The sequence below is a fragment of the Beta vulgaris genome, chromosome 4 (assembly GCF_026745355.1).
Source record: "Beta vulgaris subsp. vulgaris cultivar EL10 chromosome 4, EL10.2, whole genome shotgun sequence".
Classification (NCBI taxonomy): domain Eukaryota; kingdom Viridiplantae; phylum Streptophyta; class Magnoliopsida; order Caryophyllales; family Amaranthaceae; genus Beta; species Beta vulgaris.
The window spans coordinates 59,688,544-59,710,116 of record NC_079205.1 but is presented as its reverse complement, the minus strand read 5'-3'; the positions used below and the strand labels follow the sequence as shown (position 1 = coordinate 59,710,116).

The 21,573-nt window shown below is 36.1% G+C and overlaps 1 protein-coding gene across 2 annotated transcripts; it reads left to right on the top strand.

The window, feature by feature from the left end:
* The first annotated feature begins 9,524 nt into the window (after positions 1-9,524).
* LOC104890352 (eukaryotic translation initiation factor 3 subunit A) lies at positions 9,525-18,633 on the top strand. Of its 2 annotated transcripts, none has more exons than XM_010675804.3 (14): positions 9,525-9,680; positions 10,998-11,066; positions 11,989-12,470; positions 12,906-13,121; positions 13,730-14,098; positions 14,203-14,232; positions 14,352-14,579; positions 14,693-14,854; positions 15,442-15,663; positions 15,746-15,943; positions 16,022-16,228; positions 16,689-16,769; positions 17,442-17,643; positions 17,820-18,633. In XM_010675804.3, the coding sequence occupies exons 2-14, from the start codon at positions 11,021-11,023 to the stop codon at positions 18,314-18,316; spliced, it is 2,940 nt and encodes a 979-aa protein (XP_010674106.2). In that variant the 5' UTR covers positions 9,525-9,680; positions 10,998-11,020; the 3' UTR covers positions 18,317-18,633. The 2 variants fall into 2 exon arrangements, with proteins under 2 accessions (XP_010674106.2, XP_019104447.2); XM_019248902.3 differs by having other exon boundaries at positions 9,542-9,680; positions 10,984-11,066.
* Positions 18,634-21,573: the final 2,940 nt, after the last annotated feature.

Sequence of the window (21,573 nt, the reverse complement as noted above, 5' to 3'; positions counted from 1 at the left end):
CAAGAGATCGTCAAATTATAACATTATAATTAGACAGGCCCAAGCCCAAATAATATGAACTAACCGCCTAATCAGCCGATATTGAAATCTGCCTAATTAGAACTTCTTCGTTGCTTGCTCGTTTTCCTCTCAAAAAAAAAAAAAAAATCTTCGTTGCTGCTCTGAATCGTCCGTCATTGCCGCTTCTCTACAACTTCAAAATCTTCCATTAGAAGATGCTCTCTCCAAGTTCTACTCTGATGTTCTACCTCACACAATTGACGCTTGTTATGGCGATTTTCCGATCACTTCTCACCCTAGCCATGGTGAATTTCAAATTTAGGAGGTTAATTTTGAATTTTGAATTTTGACTTTTTCTCGTGAATTTTTGTGTGTTTACGTCTTTGACTCTACCGTTGAATGTTTAGGTTTTCAGTGTTAATTTAGTGTTTGAATTATCTCTAATTGTTTCTGGAGCTGAGAACGGTGAAAGAACGTGAGATTGTATGTATGCTTTGATTTTGGAGGCTATATTGATATTCTTGAAATTCTAAGCTCTGTTTGATATCCTTTATGATTTGAAGATGATGAAATTGTCACTTACAATTACAATGTGTTTGCAACAGGTTCTCGTTTATAAGGGATGCTCTTATGGTTTATGTTGTAGATAGTTACTTGGCGTATATGAGGGGTGATGATGAGGCTGTTGAGTTGTTGGATAAAGAAGTTTCAGAGAAGATGGAGAGGGAAAAGGGTACATTGGAATTTACTTTCTTATGTGACCAGTTTAATTTCTTTGGTAGCCACTTTAAACAATTTGGTATCCATTATAACTTGATTGTTGATTAGTTTCTTATTATCATTTATGACAGGAGACTAACAAAACTACAAATGAAATTGAAACTGTTACAGGCATTAAGTATTCACTTTAACTCATTTAGTAACCAGTTTAGGTTTATTTGTGACCACTTTAACTCAATTCTCCATCCTTTCAGTGAAAAGTTTCAAATTCAATTACTTATTGCTTTCCTAATTCTTTTATAAAGCTAAACAAGTTCTCATTACAACATATTGCTCTCCTATTTGAAAGATGTTTAATTTCCCTGCCAATTCATGCTGCTAATGCTAAATGTAATTTAGACCATGTTTTTGAACTTATGATTGTCATATCACCATTTTTGAGCCAACAGTTGTGTATAAAACTGGCCAAACTTTTTAACGATTAAATTGATGTATTTGTTCTATCTAATACCTATCGCCTGAATTTATTAGGCGTTGTAGTTTAATTAATTTAGATTACAACAAAGTACATTAGCAAGGTTTTAACTAATTAAAATCGGTAACCTCTGGGGACTAAGACTCCCGTGGCGCTCAGTATCTAACTATTGGGGTTGCATTGACTTATTTGCAAAGTCAACCAACTGATTTTGCACCAATACTCTCTGACAATTCCACAGTAGATCACCTCTTTTACTTCTCGCACCACCACATAAATACTCTCATTTTTCCCCAATCTGTTTCTCATTCTCTCTCCTCTTCTCCAGTTTCTCTTTCCACCATAACTTCCCCTAATTAATCATCATTTTGCCAATCTCCACCATCACCACCAATTTTGCCACCGATGATTCCTCCCTCTCATGGTCGATCACTTTTTAACGGTCGAAAAAGCTAAAAAAAAACATTTGAGTTTTTGTTTAGTTCGTTGAACAACAACTACCCACAATTTTTCATCGCTAACCACGAAGAAGAAGACGACAACAATTACTCTTCACTTGTAGCCGTCACCGACAATAACAAGAAGTTCTAGATCTAGGGTTAGTTTAAAATTTTCGTCAAATGAGTTACCTTTATTGTTTTTTTTTCGTTTTTTAAGTTTAATTTGTTAATTTTGTTGTGATTAATTATCATGTTATCTTAAACAGGTTTTCACCAAGTACTCCCGAGGTTTTAAGAAATTCATGAGTTACATATGTGCTTGTTTCAAAAAATTCATCGAATACCCCTTAAGTTTACGTATGATGTATCAGACACCCTCAATAAGTCACTAACTTATTGGTGTTGATTATATTAACTTAAATGGTCCAATATTAGTTGGCTCATATCCTAATTCACCTATTATTATTTCACATTATTCCCAACAAAGTATTATGAAAGCACACAAAATTGCATAATAGGTACTCATACCACTATTGAAACTATTTTGACCGTAAGAAAAGGGGGTGATTTATATAACTATGGAAGGACGTTTTTGGCATAATGTGGGTTAATATGCGAATTAGTTTCAAGTTTAAGTGAGTTTAGGTCATTTAAGTTAATAGAATCAACATCAATACGTTACCGAGGGTGTTTAGTACATTATATGTGAACTTAAAGGGTACATGGTAAATTTTTAAAACAGCAAAGGTACCTCGTGCATTTCATAAAACCTCAAGGGTATGAAAAATCCGTATTCTAAATATCGGGTTAGTTTAATTTCTTTTTCGTTTATTAGTTTCTTATTTTTTCGTTAATTAATCTGTGCTGTGTATTTTGAAAAAAAAAAATTATGTTTCGAAATTTATGTAATATATATAACTAATGTTTCATAATTTAACTAAATTTATGTTATGTTTGGTAATTTATATTTATGTTCATTTTCGATGTTTTAGATTAATTAATGTTCTGTGTTTTTTTTGTTTCATCTTTAATTTTGTCATCTTAGTGGTGCAACTCGGCAATTTTTAATTTGTCTTCTTTTCTATTTTTTAGCTAAAATCAAGTAGCATATGCAAAAATAGACCAAAAAGAACTGTCAACTTACCCCATGACAACTTATTAGTCTCCTCCAAACCTCCATTGAACGACCCCAACTATCAGTCAGACACAAAATCTTGCACGTCAAGCTCCTGCAAACCCATTGAAACAACCCTAAGTCTCCATCTGCCAGTCGGGCACAAAATCTTACACGTCGGGCTTCTGCAAACCCCCTCGAACAACCCGAACTGTCAGTCGGATACAAAACGATGCACGTCGGGGTTCTACGCGTCGGACTCTTGTACAATGATCTACTTCATGCTCTAAATTGTGAGCGTTGTTTATAATATTATCATGGAATCAAAAAACATCCCATATGACATATATATTAACACTTTTCGTTAGCACATGACTCGTTTTCAGTTTGATCATCTCCAAATTGTGTTGATGATCCTAAGTCAACATTTGTGAACCATTTCTCTTTTTCGAAAGAAAAGGAGGATCTGGACAAAATCAAATTCGATAAAATGGAAAAGATTCTCTTGAACTTAAAGAAGCATATTATAAAAATAGTCCAACTTCTTATTATGGAAATCAAGATACTACATTTCTAAAATCTCCTCATGCACTTGAATGTAGCTCCGTCGGATTTTTGGAATATATATATATAAGAAATGACATTAATGTAATTCTAAACAAAATTAAAATAAGAAATTCATTAAAATTCATCAACCTTCACACAATATGCAAGTAGAGGTTCCTAAAACACAAATTCCAACTTGTATTCCTTCAACAAACACCCCGCTCTCGTCTTTCTAGCTCTACTAATATCTTCATAAAAGTTAATACCCATTTTTTATACTGACGAACTCCCCATTCGAATGAATACTTAGAAGTCTCGGCACTGTCTTCAAGATTCTTGTTTACACATTCGCATTTGTTGTTGTTTGATTGAAGTCTACGGTTTTCTTAGTGGGATGAACAACCAACTGGGACAAGAAGAAAAATGCTAGTTGTGGTAGGATATTCATATAAATGTCGTATATATACATAATCTATCTAACGTGAACCTAGTAAAATTTAAAGGTCTAATTAACATATAACGTCCAAAAAACTTTGAAGTGTAAGCTCAAGGTTAAAGCTAGTCACAAAAAAAGGTAATTTTGAATAACGGAAACTTATGGCTCATCTAGATTTCTCATGTGTTCCTCATCAATATGGTCTTGATATGGCGAGAATTTATTAGCCACTCATCAATTTTGAAAACTGTACAAGAAAAGAAAAAGTTTAGGGTAAAACAAAAAATTATCAGATTCAACAACCCGAATTGCATATGCTCCTACACACAACACCAAAACTCTAAAAATATTATTTGCATTAAATAGTAGCAGAATAATAATCCAACAAAATAAGAATAAAAAAATCAATTACTTGAAACGCCAAAAAAAATATATTTCAGAGCAATAATGCAAGTGTATCCCATAGACCAAACTCAAAAAATGTGACAAAATATACTATATGAACTTACCTCATCCCCTAAAAAAAAAAAAAAAAACTTCCCTCATTCTTAAACTTATCTAGCTTAACATTTAACATGAACCAAAGATAGATTTGCTTAATATTTGTGATTTGATATGTTTGTATGTATATACGGGCCATACGGCTTTAACATGTTCACTCTTCACTTATATATACTAGCAATTCAAAGTAATACTATCTTCGTTTCTTTTTAATTGTTACACTTACACTTTTCACGCATGCCAATGTAAAACTTTGACGATATATATCTCTAGTTTTGTATTTGTAAAAATTATAAAAAGTACATATTAATAAAATACATACGAAGACGAATCTAACAAGACCCCACATGAATATATTTTTATTCACGTATAAATCACAAACGATGGTCAAAGTGCAATTTGTGAATAGTGTAAAATGTCAAAGTGTAACAATTAAAAAGAAACGGAGGTAGTATAAAACATAACAATCAACAAGAAATTCAAGAACGAAAAATCAATTCTTCAGAAGGAAGAAATTCAAATCTCAAATTTAAAATGTTTAACAAGAATCATATCTCAAGGGACGAAAGATGAAGATTAATTTAATGAAAAAGGGAAATTTTCTCAGGGACCCATGAGGTTTGATGTACTTCTCAAATTGTCCATCACATTTGGAAAATTTCTCGGATACCCCTGAAATTTAACCTTGTGCTCAAAATACAGTTACTAAAAACATAACCCTAACGTTGTTATAGTTTTTTTTTCTCTCATCTTCTTCATCTCTCTCCCACCATCTTCCATTAATGACATCCTAAACCTTCAATTTTCCATTTCTCCTTCCACCTACATGCCTTTCTCTCTCCTTTCCATTTCTATCTTATTCATCTTTCTTCATGCTCATGTGACAATCAACTATGGCGGGCAATTTCAATGTCTCAACTCTCACCTATCTTTTTTTTTAACTCCTCTTAAACTCATCTTCTTCACCTTTCTCTCCTAAACTTCATAACCCCTTAAACTTCATTTCTCGTTGTTCTTAGAGCACAACTCAAGCACAAAGCCATAAAACCCAACTTCCCAACTTAAAAATAAAATAGAACCCAACAAAGCTTCTATGACCAATTCCATGAAAAATAATCTGTAACACCAAAAAATATCCATGGCAGTTTCAACAACAACCGTCACTGAGTTTAGAAAAATTTATAAGGGGAGAGAATCAACTTCACCATCATCGAAAATGGGGAAAATTCACAAGATGAAGATGTCGAGGAAAGTAAAAGGCATGTAGGTGGAAGAAGAGAGATAAATTAGAGGTTTAGGGTGTCATCAATGGAGAATGGTGGGAGAAGTGATAAAAAATATAAAAATTGAGAGGAGAGAGACAGAACAACCTAAAAGCGTTAAGGTTCCGTTTTTAATAAAGGTATTTTGAGCATAAAGTCAAAGTTTAAGGGTATGTGAGGAATTCCCCAGGCGTGAGGTTCAATTTGAGAATTACGTTAAAACTCAAGGTACCCAAGGAAATTTCCCAATAAAAAATTTGTACCGTGTCGAGATGTTGTCGTTGCCTCACCGGAATGTAGTGTGTGACTCACTAGTAGAGATGGCAGTGGGTAATGGACCCTACCCGGATCCGTGGATCCAGATCCATTTTTGACGGATCTGGATCCTCAAATTTTGGACCCTATGGATCCGGGTAGGATCTGGATCCTCCTTGAAAAAACGGATCTGGACCGGGTTTTAAATTATTACCCAGATTCAGATCCGTTTACCCATTTTTATAATATTATTATAATTTAATATTATATTTTGATAATATTATAATATTAGTTAGTACATGTAAAACGGGTTTTCGCTTGAATTTTGGATTATTATTTTAATTAATGTATGATTTTTGTGCGAATTTACAGGATAATTAAGTTCGAAAATTGGGTTGATAACTAATTACAGTTTGATAATTGAATACTTGTAAGTAGTTGCAATGGTTATTTTTCAAAAATTAAATGTATTTTTTGGTTGATATTAGATAACTTTATCATTTAAAATCTTTAACTATTGTGAAAATTAGGTTAGTTTGAAGACAATAGGCAAGGATCCGTTTAGGACCCGGATCCATAGGATCCATACGGATCTGGATCTGGATCCTCATTTTTATTACCCAGTGGATCCGGGTAGGATATGGATCCTTGCCTAAAAAACGGATCTGGATCCTAGAGGACCCTGTCCAGATCCTACCCATTGTCATCTCTACTCACTAGTGAAGTAGTGAGCTATTGTGTAAGAACTTCTGTAAGAAGTCGGGAGTGTTAGAAGACAATTAGAAATTAAAGAAACAATGACATGTTAAAAACGATTCTATACCATAAAATAAGGTTTTTAGAATTTCGATCAACTTTCTTTTTAATATAAATATAAATATAAATATAAATATATATATATAGTCCAAGGGTCGGTCTGACATGTGTGGACCCAGACCTAAACCCGACCCATGGTGTTAGGGACCAAAATCTAACCTTGATTCGTTGGGTTTGAAAAAATTGGATCTAAACACTTAAAAATGGGTCGGATCCATACGAGTCTATATCGGGTCTTGACCATTGTCATTTCTAGACTGAAAACTTGAAAAGAGAGTGAGATGGTGGGAAATAGTGTGAACAACTCAGATTTCTTTTAGGGTTTTCTTTGATTGGGCTGAAATATTAGATTTTTGGGCTTAAATGAAATTTATATTTTTTGGACCTTTAGTTTTTCCACATCATTTAATATTGATTTTGTATCAAAAAGTCCATTGCGTACCTAACCCTTTTAAATATCAGGTTGGGTTCGTGTTGACCCATTTAAGTGTTCTCGTCAAAAATCTTAACTTTAACCCGGTTTTTTCAAGTCGTGTTTGTGTCGTGTTATCTTGTCGTGTCAACTCTTATCGGTCCTAATTTGACCTCATTAGAAATTACTAAGCTTAATAGAATTTATAAGTTAAGAGATTGAACTCTAAATTTCCAACGTTTGTCCTAATTTCATTTACTCAATATGTTTTATGTTTTGTAGTCTCCGCCTAACCTGTATCAATTCCGTCTTATAGGATTAGGTGTTTTAGACAATAAAATTTTGAGATTGATAGGTATTGACACATATCACCTCAATTCAAATTTATGACAAGTGATTGCAAAAATTAATTAAGCAAAACCTTATTGTCTTTTAATTGGATTGCACAAGCAAATTCTTATTAGAAGTTAATTATAAATGAATGTGAATATACCTCATCAAGCTTAGGCCAACATGTTGGCCTGGACGACCCACTCACTAGTGTTGCTTGGCTTGGATGACATTTTTCAGCTCACAAACAAACATGGCCTAACATAACACATCATTTTTGGCTTTTGCGGGGTTTTGATAATGTAAAATAGGCTCGCATGGTTACTTTTTTTGGTTTTTCCACAAGGTTGGTACCAATTTTTGCATGGTTGTGCAAGAAAAGTTAGTCCAAAATTAGGTCTGGTGCCGCTGATGAGCTCGAACTTTTAAATAAATAATTATGCCTTTGCCAAACCTGCGCTTTAGTTACCTCTAGATGAAAGTAGAGCTAAACTTACACAAGTATGAAAATGCTTAATGACATAAAAGAACTGATCCAATTTACCAATCAAAATCGGATCAGTTATATCACTTTTGGGCGTGCATGTAATAGGGAAAAAACTAACTGATTTGATGGGCATATAACCGGGTCAGTCACAATAACTAATCTGGTTTTAGGTCCACCTGATCAGTTAATAAATTTGGGCCTTATAAACCTTAGTCCACTCCATTTCCTCAACGTTCTATTTCTCTTGACTCTCCTGATCTTGTCTACTCAGTTCTCTTCTCTCTCTCTCTCACTCTAAACCCTAAATACCCCCAACCCTCTAGTCTTCACCATCTCCTCTTATCCTCTCACAATTCCACAATAGATAAGCTTTTTTCTACTTCTCGCATTACCGCATAAAAACTTTCATTTTGTACAATCTCTTTTTTTTCTCTCTCTACTATTTTCTAGTTTCTCTTTCTGCCATAATTGCCCTCAATTAATCGTTGTTTTCACCAATCTCCAACCTCACCACCACTCTCGATGCTGATGATTCCTCACTCTCATGGTCGATCGCTTTCCTACGGTCGAAAAAGCTCAAGAAACTTTCGAGTTTTTTACCATTAGGGTTCAGCTCGTTGAACAACCACTACCCACAATTCACCGTCACCAACCACTAAGAAGAAGACCATAACAACTACTATTCAAACGTCGCCGTCGTCGACAACAACAAGAAGTTCTAGATATAGGGTTGGCTTGAAATTTTCGTTTAATTCGTCGCCAAAGGAGCTAGCTTTATTGGTTTTTTTTTTTTTTATTATTATTATTATTATTATTATTTAATTTGTTATATTTGTTGTGATTAGTTATCATGTAATTTCATGTTATTTTAGATGTACGGTTAGTTTAATTTTTTTCGTTAATTAATTTATCCTTTGTAATTTCGTTTTATGTTAATTAATTTATGTTTTGTAATTTATGTAATTTATATAATATATATGTTTTGTAATTTAGTTAAATTTATCTTATGTTTCGTAATTTATATATTTTTTGTTCATTTTCGATGTTTTAGATAAATTAATGGTTAGTGATAATGTTATGTGGTTATTTTTGTACTTTCATCTTTAAATGTATTCTCTTAGTGTTGCAAATCCATTATATATAATTTGTCTTTGTTTCTATTTTATAGCTTTGTTCGAGCTTCATTAGTTGGTTGGTTTAATCAGTCTGTGCTAATGTTTGTGATACTATTATGTTTCTTTTTTGGTTAAGCTCTTTGTAATATGCTGACTAAGTATGTATTGTGGCGCAATTTTTGTTTATTAAAAAAAAATTCACCAAAATTATTTTTATTCCAATAAAAATAATTTAATTCCAGCAAAAATTAAATTCAACAAAAATAAGTTAAATTCAACAACAATAAGTTAAGTTCAACAACAATCTACTATAAGTTTCAGCAAAAAAAAAATTTCAATTAAAATATTATTTATTAACATTAAGTTAAGTTCAATAAAAATAAATTCAGTAAAAATAAGTTAAATTCAATAAAGTTAAATTAAGTCAAATGAAATAAATTAAATTAAGTAAAAATAAAGTGAAGAAAACTAGGGCTATTTTTAGAATGAGGATGGACATAAATTGTGTAGTTGGACTCACATTCCAATCATTAAATCCTTTTAGAATTGGATTGGTCCAAACTAATTCTTGTAATTGGCTAGTCACAAATAAAATTGTACCATCATAAAACGGGTCATTTTCTGAAGTGTTTCTAGCAAGTAAAACGTAAACGGGTTGTTCAAGTATTTTTAGGGTTAGGCCTGTGAAGTTGTAGACATTTACAGACACTCCCTCATCTTCTCCACTCTTCGTCTTTCTCTCTCCTCCGGCGACATCTCTGCTTTCCTCAGGTAAAGTTTCGCATTTCTTTATATAATATAATTTATTCTATAATCTTCAATATTTTTGAACAATTATATATTTTAATCTTATTTTATGATGGATCTTTTTCTTCAATTCATGTATGCGTCTGATCCTTTGAATTGATGATGTTTCGAGATGTAGGTTTTAATCTAACTAGGAATTTGCTGATTTATATAATCTGGGAAAGTATATGTTTATTTTTAATTTGTTGTAAGTTAGCCCTAATCAATTGAATTTTGGGGGTTAGGGTTTATGATTGTTTCACTTTTGATTTAGCGAAGCAATTTCTCGACATTGCGTTTTTGTGGATGATGGATGGATTAGCTTCACTGCTAGAATTTTTTTTTTTTTAAAAAGGGAAAAGGTTGCATTTTGTTACCAATATATTTAGATGATATGTCAATATTTAATCATATGTTTCACTGAGACACCTTCTTCGTCACAACTCACAAGATCTCTATCTCAAACCCTGATAATTTGTCTGTCAGTTTGTGTCGTACTCTTCTATGCTTGTTCCTAGGTCAGTGATCTTGCTCTAAATGATATTTAGTTCATCTTTGAGTTGCCGTATGCCTCTTTGTCGAATCTCAGTGCTTGAAGTTCAACTATCGGTCGACTGTCAGAAAATATTGGGTTGGTCTTATCTATCTGTGTTTGGGTGAGTCTTGGCTTGCTGATAGTTCTGAGTTCTATTTGGTTCTTTTTCTTACTTCCCTCTTCTTGATTTCTACGTCTGACTCGTGATTTCAATTGTTTTGATTTGTCGAATATATAGAAATATTTGTTAATGCCATCTGGTGCCTTGTGTTCACCTTCTTTTCTCTCTGACTTCTTGTGATCATGCGGAATTTTGATTCAAAGTATATAATTTTAATTGTTATTTAACAGGGATTTTATATGGGAAGTTCTCATGTAAATGCTGGAAGTATTTTTAAATAAATTATCCAACATTTTATTGTATAACATTGGTGGAACAATTTGTGTGAAATTACTCGTAATCTCTCATCATGCTCCTGATTTCTGGTATATTACTAGCTGACATTCTATCTGTTTGGAGGTTTTGCTTTTTTATTTCACCTATGATGACTTGTGGGTGTTAGGTAGATGGAGTTTGTCAATTTGACCATGTAGACTCAAGAATCTAATTATTGTTGAAAGCATATGTGTTTACTCCATAAATTGATGAATTACCTGTCTTCTGTGAGTACAGTTGTGATAATTAATGGGATTTCAGCTTATCATTGACGATATTCTGTTTCTATTGCTTCAATTATTGCATTAACTGTACAGAGTTTCTCATGCAGAGGGAAGCACCCAGGTGATCGATATGTCAACTTTTGCGAAACCAGAAAATGCTTTAAAGCGAGCTGAAGGTCTGTACTCTATAAAATATTAATTTTTCTCCTGGCCTATCTTACTCCTGTTCTCTGATATGAAATGCGCTGATTCTAGCTGCTTCCATTCCTTAAGATGCGTCCTCATACTGCAGTAGCTATAGGCGAACCATTTACCTTCTTCTGCTGGCTTTCTTTATCTTTTTGGTTTATTATTGTTTGTGTCAGCTGTAAGGTGGTTATTATTTTTGTTGTATACTTTTTTTTTTTGCTAATTAGAAAAACAAAAAAGGGAACATACTAAAGCTGCTGAGTTTGAGAAGTGCATGCTTTCCACAGGGAAATAATTAATTGTTTGAGTAGTCTATAACTTTCTAGTTTATACTGAAAATTGCTGATAAAATCATTTCCTTCTCCTTCAGAGAATGTTTAAGGGAGGTCGCCAAGTCCAACTCGTGATTATCTTCAGAACTCTTTTTTGAACTTGAATAATATGTGCTTTATGCATGTAAAGCTAAATACCTATTGCAATTTTGCTGTTAGTTTGACCTTCGCTTCTGTCTTTTTGTGGCACAAACTCACATGTGGTAGTGTGCTGTTGGGAATGGAGGGTCCTGAGGATGAGGCAATATTCATCTCTAAGGCCCTGTTTACTTCACTTGAATTGCTGAACTGATAGAAACTGATCAATACATATTAAAACTGATTACAATTACTAATTGGAACAATGTTTGCAGATTTATGTTGTATATGTTATATGAATTTAATGATATTAAGTGAATGGATCTTTTTTTTTTTCCTGAAAAAAACTAATTTTTACAGATTTGTTTTAACTAAAATTTTAGAAACTAATATTTTATTTTATTTGAATTTTTCTTGATGTGCAAATGATATTTTTCTTCCTCTATGGTACCTGCTGTATTATGGTTCTGCTGTTTGATCCTGTTATTTCATGATGCAGAGCTCATTAATGTTGGTCAGAAGCAAGATGCCTTGCAAGCACTTCACGACCTTATTACCTCCAAGAGGTACAGAGCATGGCAGAAGATGTTGGAAAAGATCATGTTTAAATACATTGAACTTTGTGTCGACATGAGGAAGGGCAGGTATGCAAAAGATGGTTTAATCCAATACCGCATTGTGTGCCAACAAGTGAATGTGAACTCCTTGGAGGAAGTAATTAAGCATTTCATGCACCTTTCTACTGAGAGGGCTGAAGTTGCTCGTAATCAAGCTGAAGCACTAGAAGAAGCGCTTGATGTTGATGATTTAGAAGCCGATAAGCGGCCTGAAGACCTCATGCTAAGCTATGTTAGTGGAGAAAAAGGGAAAGATAGGTCTGACCGTGAACTTGTTACACCATGGTTCAAATTTTTGTGGGAGACATATCGAACCGTTTTGGAAATATTACGTAATAATTCAAAGTTGGAGAATTTGTATGCGGTAAGTTCTCTTCTTTCTTAATTATTTGTATATAAAATGTTAACGTTACATAATGTGCTCTACAAATTATTTTATTATAAAGAATTAACACAATTTGTAATCACTGACCTTTGAAGACCCGTATATTTGTGTAGTTTGAATGTGTTTAGGCGGTGCCTAAACGAATCTCCTGTTACGCTAGCTGTACTATGTTTATAGGTGTTGGTGCAACTGAATGTATCTATTGTTGAAACATCTGTTTGGTATCTGACGAATTGCTTTGATAAAATATGGATTTCTGCTCTTGATTCCTTTCTGTTTGATCTTAGTTATATTATGGCTAGACATTCTGTGCTTGGGTCTGTCTGATTTTAGTATGAAACAACGATTATGCTAGTTGATAATTGGTTGCTATTGAAGTTACTACAAGCTAAATTATGTTTTATTGTTGTGCAGATGACAGCACATCGCGCTTTCCAGTTTTGCAAGCAATACAAACGTACCACAGAATTTCGTAGACTCTGTGAAATAATTCGGAACCATCTGGCAAATCTGAATAAATACAAAGACCAACGAGATAGGCCTGATCTGACTGCTCCGGAAAGCTTGCAATTGTACCTTGACACAAGATTTGAGCAATTAAAGATTGCCACTGAACTTGAACTTTGGCAGGTGAGACTATTTACAAGCAATGTCCTATTGCACAAGTATATCCTTTTGAGTTGATATAAACAGTTCCCACGTTAATTTTTTCTTGAATTATAACTCTGTGTACTGACTACTGAACCAAGATCTTAAACACCCTTAGTGCATGTCCTTCAAACATTGTTGCCATGTGGAAATAAGATTTATCATTTATTTCTGAAGTTGGTTCCTAACTATATTACTGCTACAAGAAAGAATCCCTTAGTGATTATGTTATGGTTGGAGCTTCTGTTGGCCTTGTTGAGTTTTTTCCATGATTAGTATGCCTTAGCACTCTGATTGAGAGATTTTTTGTTAGATTGTTGATCTGAATTCTGAAATATAACAACTGTCTGCTACTTCATGGTGAATGAGATATGCGGACAGCTTTAAGTGTCATTTGATGTAGTTTACTTTGAGTCCAGAGAATTTAAAGGAATCATAGTAGTCGATGATGTTGAATCTATAGTATTGGTGCGTAATAGGGCTTAAGGGTGGGTTCCAATCGGTTCTTTGCACCTCCATGACATGTTGGCATGTTGTTCTTTGTTGGAAATAAATGCATTCTGTTAAAGCTTTTGTTCTTCCTCCTACAGGAAGCTTTTCGCTCGGTTGAAGATATCCATGGTTTGATGTGTATGGTTAAGAAGACTCCCAAGCCTTCCTTGATGGTTGTTTACTATGCCAAACTCACTGAAATATTTTGGATTTCTGGAAGCCATCTGTATCATGCATATGCTTGGCTCAAGCTTTTTTTGCTTCAAAAGAATTTCAACAAGAACTTAAGCCAGAAGGATCTGCAGACGATAGCATCATCTGTGGTTTTGGCGGCACTTTCAGTTCCTCCTTATGACCATACACGTGGTGCATCTCATTTGGAACTTGAGAATGAGAAAGAGCGAAATATGAGAATGGCCAATCTCATTAATTTTAATCTTGATCCAAAGCCAGAGAGCAGAGAAGTGGTAATTTAGATTGTTTTCCTGTTAGATCTTTGTTTTAGTACTGATGTATATATGTATAACTATTGTTTGCCAGTCTGATAGTTCTATTGTTTGAATTTTTACAGCTCTCACGCTCAGCTCTTCTTCTGGAACTGGTATGACCTCCCAACTGGTCTTTGTTTGTGATAACTAATCTTGAAGCCTTCAGTTATATGAGGACAAATCTGGTTTGGGAAATTTTATTCTCCTAATTCTTTTGTATTGCAACTGGCAGGTCTCCAAAGGTGTTATGTCTTGTGTTCTTCCGGAAGTGAAAGACCTTTATCATCTTCTAGAGCACGAGTTTCTCCCCTTAGATTTGTCTATAAAAGTGCAGCCCTTGTTGAACAAAATTTCTAAGCTTGGAGGAAAACTCGCTTCAGCTTCTTCTGTTCCAGAAGTGCAATTGTCAAAGTATGTTATAGCATTGGAAAAGTTAGCAACCCTGAGATTGCTACAGCAGGTGTACTTTTAATAATCCTTTTGTGTCTGTACCAGGTGTCTTTATAAGTATGCCTTAGTTTACTATTTTAAGCTACTCTCATCATCGTCTATATCCTATGCTTGACATTGCAGGCTTCTCAAGTTTATCAGACAATGACCATTGAGAGTTTGTCCCAGATGATACCATTTTTTGATTTTTCAACTGTGGAAAAGATCTCTGTAGATGCTGTTAAACACAAGTTTTTAACAATGAAGGTTGACCACATGAATGGGGCTGTTTCATTTAGTATTCTGGTAAGCTTTCATGTCCTACATGTACACTTAATAAAATCAGTTGTATTTCTATATACTAGCTTTCCATAGAATGTGTATATTATGCTGCTAATACTCTAAAAAAATATGGAGGCTCGATCCATATTTCCTTTTCTCTTTCTTTGCGTGTAGCTGTGGGGTGTGTACTGTATCTTTTTTAATTGTTTCTGTCCTGCTTCAATAGAGTAATTTGACGTTCTGTCATTGCTAACTTGTGCTACTTTTGTGTTTTAATAACTTTTTGCTCTCTTATTTGGCTGTTCGTGTCTTTTATTTTTTTAACTCATTAGGTGACTCCATATTACCATTTAATGATTTATTTTTCTTATTGTGATCCTATGCTGATTAATGTGTGATTTTGCTTTGTAACATCTACTAATATAATATGTCGAGATGTTCCTATATAAGGTAACAATGGAACCTTTATACCCTCTGAAGGCCGACACTTGAGGCCTTTTCAGTTAAACATATTCAGTTTTGTTGATGGTTCCTCACTTAAGGGAGCGTTGTCCAGATTTTTTGTTTTACTAGATCAAGTAGTTCGACTGATTTTTTATGCTTTCATTCAGGATCTTGAATCTGACAACTTGAGGAATCACCTCACAGTGCTTGCTGAGTCTTTGAAGAAAGCAAGGTCCATGATATATCCTCCTCTAAATAAGGCATCAAAGATCGGTGATACTCTGCCTGGTTTAGCTGAGGTTGTGGAGAAGGAACACAAGAAGCTTCTTGCTCGTAAAACAATCATTGAACAGCGAAAAGAAGAACAAGAACGCCAGCTTTTAGAGAAGGTATATTCCGTATTCGCTGACCTTTTAATGAGCCAGGTATTCTGTTTTAGAGACTTCACTCACGACTTTCATGTTTTCATAGGAACGAGAGGAAGAGTTGAAGAGACAACAGCAGCAGAAAACTAATGAGGAAGCTGAACAGAAAAGGCTTGCTAGTGAGTACGAGAAGAGAAAAATTCAACGGATTCAAAAGGAAATCGAGGAGCGTGAGTTGGAAGAAGCAAAAGCTCTACTTCAGGAAAAGTTTGGCAAAAAACAAAAGAAACCAATCATAGAAGGGGTGAGTGGAAATTCTGAAGTTTTCTTTTCAGCATTGCTTGGAGTTTAGCCTTCTGATTGTTTTTTTACTCTATATCAGGATAAGTTGACAAAGCAAGCATTGATGGAGCTGGCTCTCAATGAGCAGCTGAAGGAGAAGCAAGAAATGGAGAAAAAATTGCAGAAGCTGGGTAAGCAGATGGACTATCTGGAGAGAGCTAAAAGAGAGGAGGCAGCTCCCTTGATTGAAGCCGCATATCAACAACGCTTGGTGGAGGAACAGCTTCTGCATGAACGTGAGCAACAGGTGGGTTTAAACTCAAATTAGTATATCTTCTTGGTAGTGTATGACTATGTTACTCATAGTTTAGGTATTTGTGCCGGACATGTGTTCGTGTCCAAGAGCTAGACTTGGCTATAAGTGTTGGAATATTCATTTTCACGTTGTATTGTATATAAAATTCAATCAATCACGTGTGTCAAAAATATGAAATGCTTCTGTTGCTGTCTATTATACCCCATTAGGATTTCTTCTGTGGGAGATTAGTCTTATCCTGGTCACAAGAATGAGATTCTGGGTGATCTGTAAAATGGGAAGGATTTGAACTGTGTTCTTGTAGTCCTTCAACTTTGTTACTGTGAGCCATACAAGGCGAAGATTCCAATACTCTTTCCCTACTGCAAATGCTCAAATTGCTTACGTCCGTTTTAAAGAAGTGTCTTTACTGATTTCGGAGAGTCTGATTGGTGTTAATATATCATTACAGCTTGAGGTTGAGCTCAGCAGGCAACGTCATGATGGTGATCTTCAGGAAAAGAATAGACTGGCTCGTGTAATGGAAAACAAGGTTAGCGGCTCATCATTCCTGAATTGATGCAATTTTTTTTTTTAACTTTTTGGTCTTGCTGGTTTAATGAGATTGATGATATGAACTAAACTCTAGTGTTTGTTTTGGTCTTTTTTTGCAATTATTACGGTTATACTACGATGCCCTTAAAGCCTATATGCGACGGATAGACTCTTGTAACCATAACATATTGGCTTGCTTACATGAACAAAATTTCATTCTAAATGAAAAAGAATGGTTAATTCCACAAAAAAAAAGTTTTTTTTTTATTTACGAGGTACAACTAGAAATTAATATTTCTTTGTCACGAAATTGACCATGGATCAATTCCCTTTTCATTTGGGAGTATTGAATACACCCATAATTCTGAGCTTCATGTTCCTCCTCCCAAGAGATATGTCAGAGCCAGGGCATCCCCTTTGGATTGAATGGGATGACAGTTTCTCATTCTGAATCTGTAAATTAATATATAGATATTAGATAGTACTTGTCATTGACTTCTGAATGTTATGAAGTCGATATCAATTACATTGTTATGAGTACTTTCCTTATATTGGGGGATTGTGTATGTGCATCGGTTGGGCCATTTGCATTTCTCTTTTGAGCTTTTGGTTTTTTGGGCTGGGAGGGGGTAATTATAGTACTATACTCATACCATATGCCTTTTCCCAGAAAATTTTCCAAGAAAAAGTGATGAGCCGTCGCCAAAGTGAATTTGAAAGATTGAGGCAGGAAAGGGAGGAACATATCCAGCAAATTCGTCAGGCACGTAGACAAGAAAGGGAAGCCAAGCGGAAGATGATTTTCTATCTGAGGTCAGAAGAGGAAAGACTGAACAGGCTGCGCGAAGAAGAAGAATCACGAAAGCGTGAAGGTATGAAAACACCCTCTGCTAACAAGATGCTATTGGCTCCAATATCTTCCCATCTTTCGTCCCTAATATTACTTGCTTACCTGAAACCTGAACTATACAACTATTCATATTAGTATTCATGTCGACTTGTTTATTATTTTGTCCATATATTCACCTTTTTTGCGTTAAACCTGCAGAGGCTGAGAGGAAAAGAAAGGAAGAAGCTGAGCGTAAAGCCAAGCTGGACGAGATTGCAGAGAGGCAACGGCAAAGAGAGCGGGAACTTGATGAGAAAGAAAGGCTGAGAAAACAACAGATCCTTGCTGGTGATCCTGCTACCCGATCTTCCGAGACACCTGCTAGGCTTCAGCCAGAGGCTGTACCTGTTGCTGCTCCAGCAGCTGCAGCAGCTGCAGCAGCAGCGGCAGCTGTTCCCACTCCTGGTGCTCCAGCACCTGGAAAATATGTTCCTCGACACTTGCGTGAGAAAACTGTTGAAGCCCCTATCTCCAGCCAGGCCCCAGCTTCAGAGTCTGACCGATGGGGAAGAAGGGATGATCGCCCACCGGCTGATAAGTGGCGAAGCGATGATCGCCGATCTTTCGGCTCTGGTCCTGATGATCGCCGTAGTTTTGGTAGTAGTGGTTCAAGGTCCACTTGGTCATCATCTCGTGTTCCCCCTCGCGGTTCTTAAGCTCTCTTCGCATTGCCGCTTCAATTTGGCATTCCAGAGGGCGCTTGGTTTTGTTCCCCTGTAAACTTTGTGGCTACTCTTAGAATAATGTGACATCTTTCAATTTTGGTTTCAATGTTCGTATTTATGTTGCTATAAGGTCATGAATAGAGTAAGAGGGATGTTGTGACTCTCCGGAATGTATTTTCATTGAAATTGCGATAGCATCATTCTCACAAGAGTTGAAAATCCTAGGGTTGGCAGACTATATTTTGTACTACAAGATGCACATTTTCTAATTTATTGCAACCCAGCCACATGTGGTTAGGTTTTCGAAACCTCAATTCTTTTAGCCGTGATTTGAGAGGTTGTCTGTAGTTGAAAGGTTTTGTGTTCATTGTACGAAGTCACTTTAATGGATTTCATATGCAATTTCAAACTCATTCTAGTCCTAATAATGTATGGTGTTTTGGATCATGGAGTGATCTCTGAAGTCTGCATGTTAAGGTAACGACACAATTGTCTTATGGAGTTGGTTATTGAGCACCTTATATTTGTGTTCTCTTAGAGAGAACTAATGAACACATCAATCATATGCAATCTGGCGCGAGTGGGTCATGCTGAATTGATGATGCCGATGGATTGCCATGGGAGACTAAACCTATTTTCAGTCTTCACGAACGGCCTGTCATGACATAAAATAAAGTATTTTCAACACATTTTGATTTTTAATGAATATTTGACAGATTAAGTCACGGTTTTAGACGTTTTCGTGACCCGTGCACCGAATGTTGTGGGATGTCTCGAAAGGACAGGGGATGGTATACTAAGGACTTCCACGACTTTGAACGGGCATAAGAATAACTTTCACCCCCGTTTCGGGGACATTCCATTGCTGCAACACAAAATCATAAATGAGTGATTTTGTGGCATTCTAAGGCAATTCATATGGTGCGAAATACCCGGGATGCATTATAAGTCGTGCCGCACCCATATGAAGGATTTTGGCAAAAAAAAGTACCAGGTACGGACGAGTCCTAAAACGGTATAAATTGCAGGTTATAACTCACGGTTTTAGACGTCTTCGGGACCCGTGCACAAAATGCCGTGGGATGCCTCTAGGAGACATGAGATGGTATATTAATGACTTCTAAGACTTTGAACGGACATAAGATCAACTTTTACGACTGTTTTGGAGTCATTTTGTGGTAATAATAAATTTGTGCTTTGATGGCATTCAAACGCAATTTAGATAGTGCGAATCACTCGAGATGCATTATAAGTTGTGCCGCACCCATAGGAAAGTTTTCGGCGAATAATATGACCGAGCCCGGATGAGCCTTAAAACGGTCAAAAGCGAAGGCTATAAGTCACAGTTTTTGACGTCCCCGTGACTAGTGCATCAAATACCGTGGGACGCCTCGAGGGGACATGGGATGATACATTTAGGACTTCCAGAACTTTGAACGGACATACGAACAACTTTTACGATCGTTTCGGGGCCATTATGTGACTGCACCACAAAATCATAAATGGGTGGTTTGGTGGCATTACGGAGCAAGTCATATGGTGCGAAACACTCGAGATGCATTATAAGTCTTGCCGTAACCCATAGAAAGGTTTTCAGCGAAAAATATGATGGGGACCAAATGAGCTCTAAAACGGTCAAAATTGAATGCGCTATACGTCACAGTTTTAGACGTTCCCGGGACCCGTGTACCAAATGTCGTGGGATGACTCGAGGGGACTGAGGATGATATATTAAGGACTTCCACGACTTTGAATGGGTATAAGAACAACTTTTACGATCATTTCGGGTCATTCGGTGACTGCACCACAAAATCATAAATTTGTGGTTTGAAGGCATTTTGGGGTAATTCAGATAGTGTGAAGCACCCGAGATGCATTTTAAGTCGTGCCGCACCCCATAGGAAAATTTTCGGCAAACAATATGACCGGGCCTGGATATGCCCTAAAATAGTCAAAATTATAGGTTATAAGTCACAGTTTTAGACATCCCCGGGACCCGTGCACCTAATGCCATGGGATGCATCAAGGGACATGGGATGGTATATTAAGGACTTCTACGACTTTGAATGAAAATAATACCAACTTTTACGACCGTTTCGGGGACATTTTGTGGCTGTACCACAAAATCATAAATGGGTGGTTTGGTGGCATTTTGGGGCAATTCATATAGTGCGAAGCAACCGGGATGCATTATAAGTCGTGTCGCACCCCATATGAAGTTTTTGGCGAAAAATAATACTAGGCCCAATGAAGTTCTAAAACGGTCAAAATTGAAGGCTATAAGTCACAATTTTAGATGTCCCTAGGACCTGTGCACCGAATTTCGTGGATTGCCTCGAGGGACATGGGATGGTATATTAAGGACTTCGACGACTTTGAACGGGTATAAGAACAACTTTTACGATCGTTTCGGGGTCATTCTGTGACTGCACTACAAAATCATAAATAGGTGGTTTGATGACATTTTAGGGCAATTCATATAGTGCGAATCAACCAGGATGCATTATAGGTCGTGCGCACCCGATAGGAAAGTTTTCGGCGAACAATATGACCGGGCCCGGATGAGTCCTAAAACGGTCAAAATTAGAGGCTATAAGTCACAGTTTTAGATGCCCCGGGACCCGTGCATTGAATGTCGTGGGATGCCTCAAGGGGACATGGGATGGTGTATTAAGGACTTCCACGACTTTGAATGGGAATAAGAACAACTTTTACCACTATTTTGGAGCACTCCGTGGCTGCACCACAAAATCATAAATGGGTCAATGGGTGGTTTGGTGGCATTCTGAGGCAATACATATGGTGCGAAACACCCGGGATGCATTATAACTCATGCCGCATCCCATAGGAAGGTTTTCAGCGAAAAATACGATTGGGCCCGCAAGAGCACTAAAACGCTCAAAAGTAAAGGTTATAAGTCATAGTTTTAGACGCCCCCGAGACCCGTGCACCGAATGCCTTGAGATGCCTCGAGGGGAAAGGGGATGGTATATTAAGGACTTCGAGGACTTTAAATTGGCATAAGAACAACTTTTACGACCGTTTCGGAGTCATTTCGTGGCTGCACCACAAAATCATAAATGGGTCATTTGGAGAAATTATGGGGCAAATCATATGTTGCGAAACACCCGGGATGCATTATAAGTCGTGTCGCATCCCATAAGAAGGTTTCGGCAAAAATTAATACCGGACCCTAAGGAGCCCTAAAACAGTCAAAGATGAAGGCTATAAGTTCCGGTTTTAGACGT

Bases quoted from the DNA above. Each gene is read 5' to 3' on its own strand.
- LOC104890352 (XM_010675804.3), top strand. From the start codon at position 11,021: ATGTCAACTTTTGCGAAACCAGAAAATGCTTTAAAGCGAGCTGAAG. The intron at 15,664-15,745 runs GTATATTCCGTA...ATGTTTTCATAG, and splicing joins AACGCCAGCTTTTAGAGAAG to GAACGAGAGGAAGAGTTGAA. The intron at 16,229-16,688 runs GTGGGTTTAAAC...ATATCATTACAG, and splicing joins TGCATGAACGTGAGCAACAG to CTTGAGGTTGAGCTCAGCAG.